The following is a 14,865-nucleotide window of genomic DNA, read 5'->3' as shown; positions in this document are numbered from 1 at the left end:
CAACCTCTGTCCCCAAACTCCCAACATTTCTAATGGACAAAGAAGGGAACGTTTGTCTTAAACAGTTTGGGCAGAAGGTAGGACTTTACTTTTACTATTTTTACAGGGACTTTAATGTCGCTTTTTAATAGTTATTTAGGTGAGTAAAGCTTTTAGACGAATCGTGTAGAACCCTGCGATACCCTCAGCAACCAGCAAACATTCTGAGCTCCTAGAAAAGAGGGGCATCAGGGGAGGAAAGATGGGTATCAGATGGAGGAAAGAGGGGCATCAGATGGAGGAAAGAGGGGCAACAGGGGAGGAAAGAGGAGCATCAGATGGAGGAAAGAGGAGCATCAGATGGAGGAAAGATGGGCATCAGGGCAGGAAAGAGGGACATCAGATGAAGGAAAGAGGGGCATCAGATGGAGGAAAGAGGGGCATCAGATGGAGGAAAGAGGGGCATCAGATGGAGGAAAGAGGGGCATCAGATGGAGGAAAGAGGGGAATCAGATGGAGGAAAGAGGAGCTTCAGATGGAGGAAAGAGGGGCATCAGGGGAGGAAAAGGAACTACATTGTTTTAGCTACATGCCTCGTCTCAATACTGGGCTCATCCATGGTGTTGGCAGAGGGTCTTCAAATACTCTTTCTCATTTTAGGGATGAAGTCTGAAGAAGACAGTCCAGGTTGGTCCTGGACTAACGGACGACCAGTGACCTTTAATACTCTAAAACAAGTGGAACCTCAATTGGCTGAACCTGGAGAAGGGAGATGTGTTCTTGCTTGGAGAAGAAAGGAATGGGTGACGAGGAGATGTGACTCCGGTCCCAAAGAGCGATATATTTGCTCTCTTCCTTTAATGAAACAATAAAGACTATTCTTCCCCTCTTTATCATATTGGAAATACATGATTCCACCACCATTTCAATGTAATAAAGGCAAGGCTGGTGTTATTCCTCCCCTGAAGCGCAGTAACGTCATAAAACATGAAGTTTGCATTTAATGTACCATTTCAAGAGTGTCTTAGTGAGACAAAAAAAGGTGTCTTACGGTATATTTATTGCAACACAAAATTCTTAATTGTATAACTTAAATTCTTCACATTTCAGGCTTTATCATAAAACTGTTACAATAAATCACAAATCAGTGTTTTTTTAGGGGGGGCAAACAAGTTTGATAACATTTTTGGTTCTTGCCACAGACCTTAAAGAAGACAGAATTTGTAATTACCTAATTTTGCCCAAATAAGCATGTTTTAGGCTAGTTTTGTAGCCATGCAAATTTCGGTTTCTTAAGACCTCCAGCAAAAATGTCCTCGTTGAGATCTGTGGCCCTGCGCCAAAGGACCCGAGACAGGGACATCCTTATCATTCAACCAGTCCTCATCCAAACTCTCCATTTTGACTCTTTTGCCCCTAAATTGCCCTTTCCGCTCCTACATGAGTGTCAAATTGTCTCCAAACAACCCACAAACGGTGAGGAACTGGACAGACTCGGACTTGGACCCTTTGAAAGTATTTAACCCCTCGAACAATGCCATTCTTCTGCGGTGGTCTTCATAATGTCGTCTCGAGTGGCTTCGCTTAGGCGAGTTTTACAAAGAGCATGAATGAAGGCAAAACCCTTGTGTATTCATCTGGGGCTTGTGAGCATATTCACTAAAGTGATGACTGCGGATTTACGGCCGGCGCGTTTTAAAAGGTCACTTTAACCAAGAATGCAGAGCAACTAAATCTCGCCCGCGGGCCGTAATATATTCTCTCAGCAGAAGAGCCGGAGACGGCAGCCTAAAGCCTTATTAATCGGCATATTATAAGATAATTATCAAATAAAAAATAGTCATAATTACTCAGATCCTCTGTTTGCTCCCCATAATACATCCAGACCATCAGAAACCTTAGGCCATCATTATTAACCTTTTCATTGCCAGGGACAGGGGAAACCAACTCGTTTAGAAGTGATGGCTACTGTTACCTACACATTAGATACAAAGCACTGTGAAGAGATGTATAGTAAGCATAAGTCATTGTACTTTTCACTTTTTGGCTGTAAAAAAATATTACTGAGCTTCATCTATCTGAATAAATCACTTTTTTTGTTGTTGTGGTTGTCAGGGGCTCTTTGCGTCAAGCTCTGATTTTTTACATTTTGTCTATTTAGTCCCAGAATAGCGCACGCAAAAGCAATGGCAGAGTTTTTCACGCACATGTAAGCTTTTCATGCGACCCAACATCACCCACCGCCATATTGTCCAGCATATTGTGGTGGCATTTAATGTTCCGGTCCCACAATATGCTGGACAATATGGCGGTGGGTGATGTTGCCGGTCTGAAGGCTGCAAATCCTCCTGTTTGGGTCATCCAGACTGTAGCTATAAAAATAAAAAATAATAATAATAATATAAGAACTAATATAAGTTGGGGGAGAGATATATGTACCCCAAAATAAACCTGATCTCATTAAAGAAGCAGGACAAGAGAGATGGAGATACTTGTCCTCGTTTCTTGGGACCCCGTCCCATTTGGACCTATGATGATCTGTATGGATGAACCGCTACAGCTTGTTAGTCGTAACATTGTATCTGCTTTTACGCGTGGTCTTCAGCCACGAGACTAGCAAGCAAAAAACCCGAGAGGGGGCAAATCGCAACAATGTTACTGGGACGGTTACGTTAATGGTTTATTGCCCCGCTACTTCCAACTGTCCACATCCACCAATCTTTGTTTGCCCGGTCTAACCATCTTTGTGACTTCCAGAAAGATCTTGGTCATTTTTATCAAACTGCTGGAATTCGGTACCCGGTTATCAAAGGTATTCAAACTCAACTCATACGCTTGATTTTTTTTTTTTTTTTTGCTAACAATATATTTGATGTATGTTTCAGATTATATATATTTTTTATAGACCCCCAAATGAATGCCTTGTATTAACCGGTCGGTCCGTCGTGTTACAGAATTTTGAAAAGGTCAAAGCTATATAGTGACACGCGCCATAATCTCACATTCTACGTGTCTTTTACACCTATACGGCCACCTTGAGGATTGCTGAAATTCCTTGCTCTGAACTTGCTCTTGGGCTGTAATAGTGAAATATACGGCAATTCCCGATCAAAACTAATTATGCAGACTTTCAGGGCTAAGGGTTCTGGCCAAGATCTGAGAGGAGAGAAGATGGAGTGTTTAGTTGTAGTTGATAGCTTTTATTGGGTCGCCGTGCAAAAAGAAGGGTAAATTCTCCGGATGAAGGGGCAGATTCTGAGAGCCAAGGAGAAGATTGTAAGAGTTAATGGGGCAGATTCACGTGGTATTGGGCAAGAGGAGAATCTAAATTTTAAAAAGGGCAGATCTTCTGGGTGACACCATCTAGAGGTGACCTATTTTACATTCTGTGCCGAATGAGTGCCTATCCGAGACTCTACGTTAAAAGATCCAATAATTAGATCCATTCTATATAGACTTATAACAGGTGAGCCCATGCAAATTATTAATGATCCGTAATAATTGGGTTAACGTTTTGAAAGGGTCTTATTTTCTTTATTTTAAAAGTTTGCTGGTTCAGAAAATGTGGCCATTTTTTATGTAGAAAACAGAGAGAAAGAACAAGCTTTGTAATTCCTTTCTACCAACAAATTCTACAATTCTACAATCTATCAATTCCTCTGAAACATTTAATTTATTGGTGATCAAATCAATGGGTGATGCTGCCACCTAGTGGTGAACAGGGTATATAACATGGCATCTGAGAAAATAGACACCTTAATAATTATGATCATTACATTTTTTAATCACCAGATTTCTAGATTTCCGTTTTGTGTGGGAATTATATGTTGCTACAGAAAATTAGTTACCGTAGCAACATATAAAATATCCCCCCATTATAGGGTGATCATAGCCAGCAGCATACAATTATAAAAATACATATAATTGCTGCCCTTGCATAAATATTTTCAATACAGGTTCTTGATTGGCTAGGGGAACCATGGTCACCCTAGCCAAGTTCCACAACCCCTATACAGGGATAGTTTTCAGATCGGCGGTGGCCACCCTTCCTAGGTTAGCACTGTACTAATCACACCTGTGGTTAAGCAGGGACATTCTTAAACCAAAAGGCCTGTGCTCAGCCAGTGATGCACTGTCCACGTGTGGTTGTTACGCGGCAGCGTGTGTCTGATTTTATATTTACCTTCCCCGCCTTGCGTCCTTAGTAACTGGAATAACTGGGAAGGACCCAACAGTAAAACCAATTGTTCCATTGCTGGAATTACCAAGAAAGCTCAACTGAAACGGAGGAAGATGCCTCATATGTTACGTTAAGAGGAACATAAAGGCTTCCTAATCGCACACTGAGACGGTAGGAGGGCGATCAACACAACATCATTGTCCCTTTAACACAATCATCGGCTGAGAAGCGAGGCTTTTGAATTGTCAAACATAGAATTTGCCGAGAGATCAGACCCGTTCGGCCCGTCTAGTGAGTTTTTTCCCTGCTGTTGAGACCGTAATCATTTGCTACACGATATTGTCTCAGGTGTATCTCAAAGGTTCTTTTCCCTTTCACCGAAGCTAGATATAGAGCGTCCATTATTGGGGGATTTTTATGCCCATCGCTCGCATGAAGAAAGTTCGTACAGAAAAGGACCCAATTCCAGACGTAGTTGTAAAAATCGTGGGGAGCAAATATGTGAGATACATAGCGGACAAATCAACCTGGTAAGCAAAATGTTTAAAAGGGGTTCATGCTCTTAAAGTGATCTCATGGCTCGATGGCAGAGGTCCCCTGTTACCGGTCAATGTCCCCTCCAATTGGTTATTGCCATATCTGCGTTATTGCACGTGGTCTGTGTGTGCCGCTGACATGGACGCCTATTACATCAGCAAAAAAAGAGGCGTTAAATCATTTAATATTACTTTACCGACAGGGAAGGAGATAAGTGGAACAGCCTCCCAGCAGAAGTGGTAGAGGGTAATACAGTAAGAGGAATTAAGCATGCATCAAAGTGTATATTGTATGATTATGTATTCACAACTAAAAAATATATTTTAAAGGACCTCATATTATTGTATAATGTGCTGCGATTTACTCCCTTTTTAGCTCTCTGGATGAAAATGAAGCAGACGTAGATATCATTGCCCAAACATCAAAGGAATTCAGTGGATTGCATGGCGTTGAGTCCTTAACAAAAAGCTTAGTGCAGAAGGATCAGTCCGGATGTGGTTTGCTGCCATCTGAAAAGGTAAATACACAACCGTTCAAAAGTTTGGGGTCACTTAGAAATTTCCTTGATTTTGAAAGAAAAGCAGATTTTGTCCATTAAAGTAACATGGAATGGATTAGAAATCCAGCGCAGACGGGGTTAATTTTGTAAACTCCTGTGTTCCCATGGCCCTTTATCACTCCCATCACTCCTGTGTTCCAATGGCCCTTTATCACTCCCATCACTCCTGTGTTCCAATGGCCCTTTATCACTCCCATCACTCCTGTGTTCCAATTGCCCTTTATCACTCCCATCACTCCTGTGTTCCAATGGCCCTTTATCACTCCCATCACTCCTGTGTTCCAATGGCCCTTTATCACTCCCATCACTCCTGTGTTCCAATGGCCCTTTATCACTCCCATCACTCCTGTGTTCCAATGGCCCTTTATCACTCCCATCACTCCTGTGTTCCAACAGCCCTTTATCACTCCCATCACTCCTGTGTTCCAACAGCCTTATAACCCTTCCTAGATTGATGGGCAGCAACAATTGCTTGTCTAGACCAGCAAACTGCTAAAACTTTTTTAAACTTCGCCCCAGGCGGCATTTTGTCTTGGGCCGGCCCTGGGTACAACTATACACCTATTTTTCCGAAAAGAACCAACTAAATGTATCTAGAACGACTGATGAAAAAGCCCCCACCCAAAGTAACAATGTTTCCTCTTTTAGTTTCAAGCTGTTTGTGGATCTTACGGAGTCGCAATTTCCGCCGCCCTCCTGAAAGCCATTCTTAATGACAAAAATTACAGTGAAAGAGGAAAAATTCGGTAAATTGTTGCTATCACTTTTTTTATAACATCAAAATCTATCCACCGGCCACTGTCAGCTACACACTTTCTATTAACTCCTAGGTGGAAAGCGTTCATTGACTTGCTGAAGAAGGTTAAGAATGAAGACCATGTTCCAGGCAGACGTAGGTCATTTTTTCTTTCCGTATATATACTGCTTGTTACTTATAGGGGCAACATTTCGTAGGAGATATATTGGCTATGACTTTATCTTCTATTAGTGGCTGTTACCCCAGATGTGTCCTGTGAAGGAAGGGGTAAAATTAAAGCTAAAGTGCCACCGTCAACAAAGAATCTCAAGTGCATCTTCTTACACTTTTACCAGATCTAATCCTGTGTGTAATATCTGGCGTCGTATAAACAGACCTAACGATACATTATTACAGACTGATGAAATGTAATCGAACAATCACAAAATGATGCTTTATCATTCCAGCCTAAAAAAAAATAACCTAAAAAATGATCTGTACATACTGATGCTCCCGTAATGGCATAAATGGTTCATACAGGGGTAGGGGCTTGATTATTATTATTATTTATTGTTTTATATAGCGCCATCAAATTCTGTAGCGCTGTACAATGGGTAGACAGGACATAACAAGTAGTAACATACCAAATTGACTAACAGAGACAACAGGTGAGGAGGGCCTTGCTCAAAGAGCTTACAATCTAGCTTGATAAGAGGACCCCCGATTATATATAGGTCCCATAAAAAAAGAAACACAAAATGATTATGATGCACAATGATTTTTATGGAACCGATCTCTATTACCATATGAAATTTCCACTTCCAAGTGCGGCAAATGCCCCATTCCCCCCCACCCCCACCCCACCATGCCCTCCTAAACCAGAGGATAGTATTTTACGAGGCAAGATGTGACTGTCTGCAGCATACTGATAGCGACGCGCGGCGTCTGTGAGACTCGGCGCTTCTGCGAGAGCTGGAATGGATTCAGTTTCCGAAATCTGGACTTGAACCGGCCGCCATCTGCTCGGATACACAGTAGCTGCCAAATGATCTTTGCGCGCACTTCATTCATCCTGATTATTTATGTATTTCATCATTAAAAATGTATACCGCAATCTGTCCCGTTTTGTATAAATCACACTTATGTCTCATTGGCTAAGCTACTGAAAAATCATTATTTAGGAAAAAAAAAAAACATATATTAGGAAATAATAATGTTCTTATTTTCCGAGGGATTGTCCTTGTGAAATAATAAATTACAAAAATATGTACAAATATTTATTAGGAACTACAGCTGTTATTTTTGGGAAAACGACCCTTCTAGATTGTAAGCTCCTTGAGCTCTATCTTTGCATGCTGCAAGTTATGTCCTGTTCTCCCCTTGTACAGCGCTGCGGTATAGGATGGCGCTATATAAATCAATATAAAATAACAATAATTGCTTTTAAAGCGGGACCACTTGACACAGAAAAGAGAGCCTATGTTATACTAGAAGAACGGTTAATGGAATTCAACAGATTTCATTGGTTGACTCACTGATGACATCACCATCTGCCACCAGATGCGAATAACCTATTCTCCACTGCAGTTCGCGCTTAGTGTCATCATGATGTCATCGTGATGTACGTAGAGTAGGGCGTGCGAACATTCTTTTTCAGTGTAAACATTTCAATGAGGTTCTATTAGTAGAAATGATGGATCCTTTATATATATCATACATGCAAACTCTAAATAAACTTATAAGGTTATTTTTCCCTTAGAAAAAGTTGAATCCTATAGGTGGGGAGAGAACTCTCTGGCAGTCAAAGTGTTAAAGGACAGAAAAGGTTAAACAGCCACAATACTGCATTATTTAGGAATGGTAAAATAATGCTATTTTTAGGTATGTTTTAGGTATGTTTTTTAAACTGACTACTTAGAACACATGTAAGGATCATTAATACAGAGGTCTACGTGTTAATAAATGTTAATAAATGATACTGTCCCTTTAAGGAACTATAATCTGTAATAAAGTTGTTTGATTCAGTTTTTTTCTTGTCTTTTTTTTTTAAGGGGATTCAACAGATGGCGGTTCAGAGACAAGCGAGGGGCCGCAAATTATTCAACATGATAACCTGGTATTAGTTATCAAAATAGGGAGAAAATTGTGCGATATATGGTCTTTATTTTATGCACATTACGTACAGTCAGATAATATTGCAAATATACCTTCATCAAAGAAATATACCCCATTATAACATTTTATATCACAAAAAAAATATATTATATATATATTATAGGATAAATAATTCTATGCCTATAACGATCCGTTCGCAGGATGAACAGCCCGAGGAACGTTCTTTCTTGACGAGCAGATGTCTAAATCCAAACGTCAGACCGTTTTCCCAGCCTGCTTTACATCTCGGCGAAGATCGGAATTCCGATGACCGGGAGCCCTGGATAGATCGCTTCAAGAAACTAGAAAATGCTCTTCAGCTCTGTGAAATCCAAAACAGCGGTAAAATAAATGAAATAAACGTGTGAGCGGCTAATATCTGTAGGAAAATTAACCCCTAATTAACAAAGGGCGTAATTACAGCGCCCTTATACATCATGTACGTTCCCAGGGTTTGACCTGGAGTCTCCGGGTGAAGCGGAGCTTCTCTGTGTCTCCGGGTCACTCAGCGTTTGGTCACACCCACTACCCTGCCCACTGCCCCGCCTACTTTCATCTCTCTTAAGGTAGCCTGGGGCTGGCCTTGCCCACAGGTGTGGCTAGCGCTGCCCAACATATGGCTAACCACACCTCTACACAGCTAGCCCTGCCTCTCCAGGAGGGTGGTATGCTGATAATGACCTATTTTGAATGGTTAAGCACACTTTTTAATTGCAAAGACACCTAATTTGAGACCGAATTGCGTTACAGGACTGGTGGAACTGGAGAGAGCAAAGAGACTTATTCACAACTACAACCTCATCTACCGCTTAAGTCTGAGCGCCGAGAAAATTGAGGAAGCTCTTCAGAAGTGTCACTCGGGACAGGGAGTTCTCCTGGAGCCTGCGCTACTGTATCTGAAGGAGCTATAAATGGGGATGTACGGTAGACATCATTGTCAGGACGTTACCCATTACAGGTCCCTTAATTTGTGATCATTCATCAGAAGCGGTCCCTTGATTAATATGTTATTATTAATGCAAATAGCAGAGATTTAGACGGTATGGAGCTACGTGTTGTTAATTAACATTTTCTATATAAAAAAAAGGAAATAAATAACTTTTAATAAAAATATATCTGTTAATGTTTCAGAAGCATTAAAAGACGTTTAGGTGCGTGAGATTTCTTTCTCCAGGATGGAAGGGAGCTTTTATTATTTGGACTGAGTAGCGCTTCCTGACAACTTCCTGATTATAAGATTCCGCAAAATAAGTCAGGAAGTGGCATGTGCAACCCCCCCCCCCATGGAAATTCAAAAACTTTTAAACATTTCGAATGGCCAAAGATCATAAGTTATAAGCCGTCCGAGTAACAGGCATCTCCAGACAGAAGCGTGAGCTGCTCCTTATAAATAACCTCAGCTATGATATTTTTGCTCTACCACTGCAGCCATGTTTTTAGCATCAAGCGTATTGCCTGGTGACCCCCGAGAAGATGAACGTACAATAGGTAATGGAGACACTGTTAGGTGGCCTAATGCTAGCTCTGGTGTTTAGTACTCGACGCGTTCTGTGTTCCCAAGCTTATCATGGCTACTCTGGCCTCTGCCCATACTGCTGCGGCGCGCTGACGTTCTTCTCGCGGACGTCACGGCGCTGCCAGACGCGGAGCTTGTGTGCGCATGTGCGGGCGGCCATAGCGGAAAGTCTGTGTGCTTCTGGGTTGTGCTGTTTTGCCGGCTGCCGGAGACCCCTTACTTTCCACAGACCGACTACCTACTCTTAACGGTGAGACAGCGGGGGCACACGACACCCTGCTCCCCCGGATACTGCAGCCTCCGGGCTTTAGGGTGATAGGACCAACCAGGCCTCCTGGGTATCCCAGTCCGGAACACTATGACAATGCATTCTCTGCCTCCGCTGCCGGGAAACCCATTCCTGTCAGCACTACCACTGCCATACAGCACAGTGAGGCTTCTCCAGCAGACCTATATAGGGCACTGGATTAACCCTTTCTTGAGTAAAAGCGATTTCATTGTGTTATTAGCAGGGCTTTGCGTGTGTCCTCTGGCACTGAATGGGTTAAAAATCTTGTAAATCTGACCTCTGTGTTAAGAAGTGATTATTATGGAGCCACCCAGCACTTCAAGGGTTACTTCTGCTGACCATGACACGCGTGTAACCCACCCTTCGCGTGCCGCAGGGCTGATTTACTATTATTTAGCAGGTTAATGTCACCGATGGTTGGCGGAATTTGTTGGACCTGCAGCCCGGTTGCTCTGCGGGGTCGGGGACTTTGGGGGGGTCTCTTCGGGGAGAGCCGGCAGGAGAGCTGTGGCCCCCGACTCCCCCGCTTCACTATTCATTATAAGCGGCTGGTGCTTAATGTAGGATTCAACAGTGAGAAGAATGGAGAAATCTCTCTGCTTTAACTATACATGATTCAGGGCTGGCCCTGCTGGGGTTTACCCCCCATATTGTATAGCCAAAGCAATCAGCCGAAACACAACTCTCCCTTTAGTGTATAAGCCCCTTTTGTCTGGACGCATTCATGCGCAGTGATCTATGATACGCCGTCGCGTGTAACTCTTCATGTCTTACAGTTTTGTGTTCTGTTTTGCAGACCCCCCCGGATAGACGGCAGAATGGTGAGTGTGACGGGGAGCTTCGGGGGGATCGTACGAGCGCTCAGGCCGGGGGGCGCCTTTCACCGCTTTGAGCTCATTTGGTTTAAAATGTTTTAAGGCATTTAAGGAATCCAATTATTTGTCCGCCTGTCTTATATGCGGCGCTGTACACCATTCCCTATGACCCATCCGGCCCCCATCTAGTCACCCCTTTTTCCTGCTGTAAAGACTCAAACCTTAATCAGTCGTTGGTCTCGTCTTAGATTCAGGAGCCGTTTATGTCTATCCCATGCATGTTTAATACCCTCACTGTATTACCCTCTACCACTTATGCTGGGAGGCAGATTACCCTCTCCGTAAGGTTTAATGACTAGTCATGTCAACTGTCTTTAAAGACAGAGATAAAAAGTAAAAATGTTATTTTTTATGTAGTTTATATAATACAGCAGCTGACGCTGCGCTCTAAGAAGGTGTAACAGATTGAATTTCATTTATTTCAACTACTTTCGAGCAAAATATTTAAGGCGGTCGGTTTGAGAGAAACTTTGCATTTATTTACATCATTTTTATTTCCTTGACAGTCTCGAAGGTATGACTCCAGAACGACCATATTCTCCCCGGAAGGTACGCTCGTTACAGATATAAAACATTGCTGGCGTTTATTACTTTCCCTTTCACTTTCACGCGGTTCCGTCAGGCAGTACGTTTTAGTTTTATTTACCGTATTGTACTGATTATAGGGGCATCCTGATAGTTTTATGCCATTTTAAAGAAAATGTCTTCTCGCTCCCCTGTCTTCTCGCTCCCCCCCCTGTCTTCTCGCTCCCCCCCCTGTCTTCTCGCTCCCCCCCCTGTCTTCTCGCTCCCCCCCCTGTCTTCTCGCTCCCCCCCCTGTCTTCTCGCTCCCCCCCTGTCTTCTCGCTCCCCCCGTCTTCTCGCTCCCCCCATCTTCTCTGAAACACAGGTCCGGTAAAATGATCTCATAATTTTTAGAAATACCGGAGTATTTAATAAAAAGTAAGAAATGTTTGTATTTCGCAGAATGCTGCAGTAATTTTATCTTTTCCTTTTCCCAGGGCGCCTGTACCAGGTGGAATATGCCATGGAAGCCATCGGTCACGCCGGTACCTGCCTGGGAATTTTGGCAAACGACGGCGTTCTGCTGGCCGCCGAGAGACGCAACATCCACAAGCTCCTCGACGAGGTCTTTTTTTCAGAGAAGATATACAAGTTGAATGAGTGAGTGATACGGAGGAACGTTCATAGAAACACACGGCCGACGTCTCCTGCTGTAAAGACTCAGACCTTAATCAGTCATTGGTCTCGTCTTAGATTCAGGAGCTGTATGTCTATCCCATGCATGTTTATTACCCTCTACCACTTCTGCTGGGAGGCTGTTCCACTTATCTACTAACCTCCGTAAAATAAAACTTCTTTACATTACATTAGAGCTTCCACTTCAGAGTTCCCAGTGCTTTTGAGGAGAGTCTTGGCACCTCCATGATATTACTGTGCGTGATTTAATGTGTAGTCAATGTGGGGGGATTTCTTCTCACTGATTTAACCCGTGCAGGGCCAGAGTGGCCCTTCCTGCAGTAGCAGCTCGTTGGGCTTGGCCTCATTACTTTGCATATTGATATCAAGGAGCTGCAATGTTGAAATCCCCAGCAGACTCTGTTTAGTGAATACACCCCACAGCTTAATATTCAGATACGCGGTTGTCCTTCGCAGGCTCCTTCCTGGTCTGTGTTAGCGGGGAGAATGTCATGTTCTTATTCCGTGTCTTTCAGCGATATGGCTTGCAGTGTTGCTGGAATCACGTCAGATGCCAACGTTTTGACAAATGAACTCCGATTAATCGCTCAAAGGTAAGGGGAGATTCTGTGCATGTTTAGACCTGAAGCAAAGGGTTAACTGGCATTGATAAATATATTTTTTAATCAATACTTTTTAAAAATAAAATGTGAGTCCTATATTTCCGTACAATAGAAAGTAAGTCATGGGCTGTGTGACGGTACGGACTGCGTTATGGTATGTGTTATTAACACACGTGATACACAACGTAGGCTCTGCTTACTATATTTTAATTGCTGTCTGTTGATAAAGCAACACAACAGTATTCAAAAGTTTGGGGTCACTTAGAAATTACCTTGTTTTTGAATGAAAAGCACATTCTGTCCATTAAATTAACATGAAATGGACCAGAAATCCAGCACTGATGGGGTTATTGTTGTAAATGTTGTAGCTAGAAACGGCTGATTTTTAATGGAATCTCTTCGTAGGGTTACAGAGGCCCTTTATCACTCCCATCACTCCTGTGTTCCAATGGCCCTTTATCACTCCCATCACTCCTGTGTTCCAATGGCCCTTTATCACTCCCATCACTCCTGTGCTCCAATGGCCCTTTATCACTCCCATCATTCATTTAAGTTTAAATTGTGCGATTATTGTTACAGCACAAAATGTAAATGTTTCCCATGAAAACAGCTGCGTGACCCCATACTTATGAACAGTAGTATATGTCTTTGTGTTATATGCGCGGAGGTGACGATGTACGTGTTATTGTGCTCTAGGTACCTGCTGCAGTACCAGGAGCCGATCCCCTGTGAGCAGCTGGTGACCGCTCTCTGTGACATCAAACAGGCTTACACGCAGTTTGGAGGTGATTAGCGTCCTCTCGTGATCTTTTTCTGTTGTGATATTCTTTTATAGCCCAATTTAGAGTGACTGGACGATGGGCGTTTTAGGTTACATTATTTTGGCCGATCACTTATGCTTCCCCCCCCCCCAGGGAAGCGCCCGTTCGGCGTCTCTCTTCTTTACATCGGTTGGGACAAACACTATGGCTTTCAGCTGTACCAGAGCGACCCCAGCGGCAATTACGGAGGATGGAAAGCCACGTGCATCGGAAATAACAGCGCGGTAAGTGCCACGTGGATGAGCCCATTTCTACTGGCCTTGTGGGAAGTCATGGCCTATGTGACGTCAGGCAATGAAACTTGATTCAGTACAATGCGTGAACGTACTTTAAAAGGGGGCAGTGGGTAAATTTAAAGGGACCTCTTAGCTATCACATGCATTAAAGTGTCTTGAGGAAATTCTATAGGTAGTTACTTATAAACAAGTGGTTATCATTCATTTTTTTTGTAGGCAGCCGTGTCGATGCTGAAACAGGATTACAAGGAAGGCGAGATGACTCTGAAGTCAGCGCTTGCCTTAGCAGTTAAAGTCCTCAACAAGACCATGGATGTTAGCAAATTGTCTGCTGAAAAAGGTAATTGGCCTGTGAAATGCGTTATCCTCCCGTGCGAAAGGACATTTAATTTATTTAAATAAAAATTAACTTTTCTCACTTATTAATACTAATAAAATATTATTTTTTGCTTCAAAGTGTATATTCTGAGAAACACTTAATTTTCTATGAAAAGTTGATAAATCGTATTAATATATAAATATAATCATTCTTTATTTAAAATCATTTATTGTATTTCAATTGCTTCCAGAGATACTTTACTAGACCTCCTTCTATAAAGCATTTAGCGCGGTTCCATAGAAGAAAATTAATTGTAACGGACAATCCCGTCACGGGCAACATTGGGTTAAAGTGCATCATTTTTTGTACTTGGTTTTTGAAAAATGAAAATTTGGTTTATGTTGGAGAAAATGCATAAATAAATCGTAAATAAAAAGGAACAATGTAACGGCGAGAAGTCTTATCGCAGGAATGAAGATGATTTACGCTCACATCTCACCTTATTTTCAGTGGAAATCGCCACATTGACAAGAGAGAACGGAAAAACAAAGATCAGGGTTTTGAGGCAGAAAGAAGTAGAAGAACTAATAAAACGACACGAAGAAGAAGAAGCGAAAATCGAACGCGAGAAGAAGGAAAAAGAACAGAAAGAAAAAGACAAATGAACTTCGTGAAGAAAAAAAATGTTAATGTCTGCGCACATTTATATATTACAGCAGTTTGGGTTTTTTTTTTGTAATTCTTAAATAAAAAGAAAAGTGAAACTAGTTTTTATTTGTAATCTTTACTGGTAGAATCCTCCACTTGTTTGGTTCTTTGTAATATTGTTTTAGAATTTTAAGATTAGGATTTGGCCGCTTTC

General features: G+C 42.2%; 3 protein-coding genes across 4 annotated transcripts in view; all 3 read left to right on the top strand.

Moving 5' to 3' along the window:
* LOC128500391 (FRAS1-related extracellular matrix protein 1-like) overlaps positions 1 to 872 on the top strand; it is a 53,759-nt gene extending 52,887 nt beyond the window's left edge. The window contains exon 34 of the mRNA XM_053469524.1: positions 640 to 872. Within this exon, the coding sequence (XP_053325499.1) occupies positions 640 to 851 (212 nt within the window). The 3' untranslated portion in view covers positions 852 to 872. The remainder of the gene's footprint in view (positions 1 to 639) is intronic.
* A 3,374-nt stretch (positions 873 to 4,246) lies between these two features.
* On the top strand, positions 4,247 to 9,056 carry C6H1orf87 (chromosome 6 C1orf87 homolog). The gene is made up of 7 exons (XM_053470343.1): positions 4,247 to 4,689; positions 5,072 to 5,213; positions 5,904 to 6,001; positions 6,086 to 6,147; positions 8,043 to 8,107; positions 8,307 to 8,487; positions 8,896 to 9,056. Exons 1-7 carry the CDS (start codon positions 4,577 to 4,579, stop codon positions 9,054 to 9,056), a joined length of 822 nt encoding a protein of 273 aa, XP_053326318.1. The 5' UTR covers positions 4,247 to 4,576.
* Positions 9,057 to 9,793: 737 nt separating this feature from the next.
* PSMA4 (proteasome 20S subunit alpha 4) lies at positions 9,794 to 14,771 on the top strand. Of its 2 annotated transcripts, none has more exons than XM_053469551.1 (9): positions 9,794 to 9,911; positions 10,747 to 10,771; positions 11,332 to 11,374; positions 11,827 to 11,989; positions 12,541 to 12,618; positions 13,324 to 13,412; positions 13,542 to 13,672; positions 13,901 to 14,024; positions 14,514 to 14,771. In XM_053469551.1, exons 2-9 carry the CDS (start codon positions 10,769 to 10,771, stop codon positions 14,666 to 14,668), a joined length of 786 nt encoding a protein of 261 aa, XP_053325526.1. In that variant the 5' UTR covers positions 9,794 to 9,911; positions 10,747 to 10,768; the 3' UTR covers positions 14,669 to 14,771. The 2 variants fall into 2 exon arrangements, with proteins under 2 accessions (XP_053325526.1, XP_053325527.1); XM_053469552.1 differs by having other exon boundaries at positions 9,806 to 9,911; positions 10,727 to 10,771.
* The last annotated feature ends 94 nt before the right edge of the window (positions 14,772 to 14,865 follow it).

The sequence above is a fragment of the Spea bombifrons genome, chromosome 6 (assembly GCF_027358695.1).
Source record: "Spea bombifrons isolate aSpeBom1 chromosome 6, aSpeBom1.2.pri, whole genome shotgun sequence".
Taxonomy (NCBI): domain Eukaryota; kingdom Metazoa; phylum Chordata; class Amphibia; order Anura; family Pelobatidae; genus Spea; species Spea bombifrons.
Note: the sequence above shows the minus strand (reverse complement) of the source record. Positions and strands in the feature narration are given on the sequence as shown.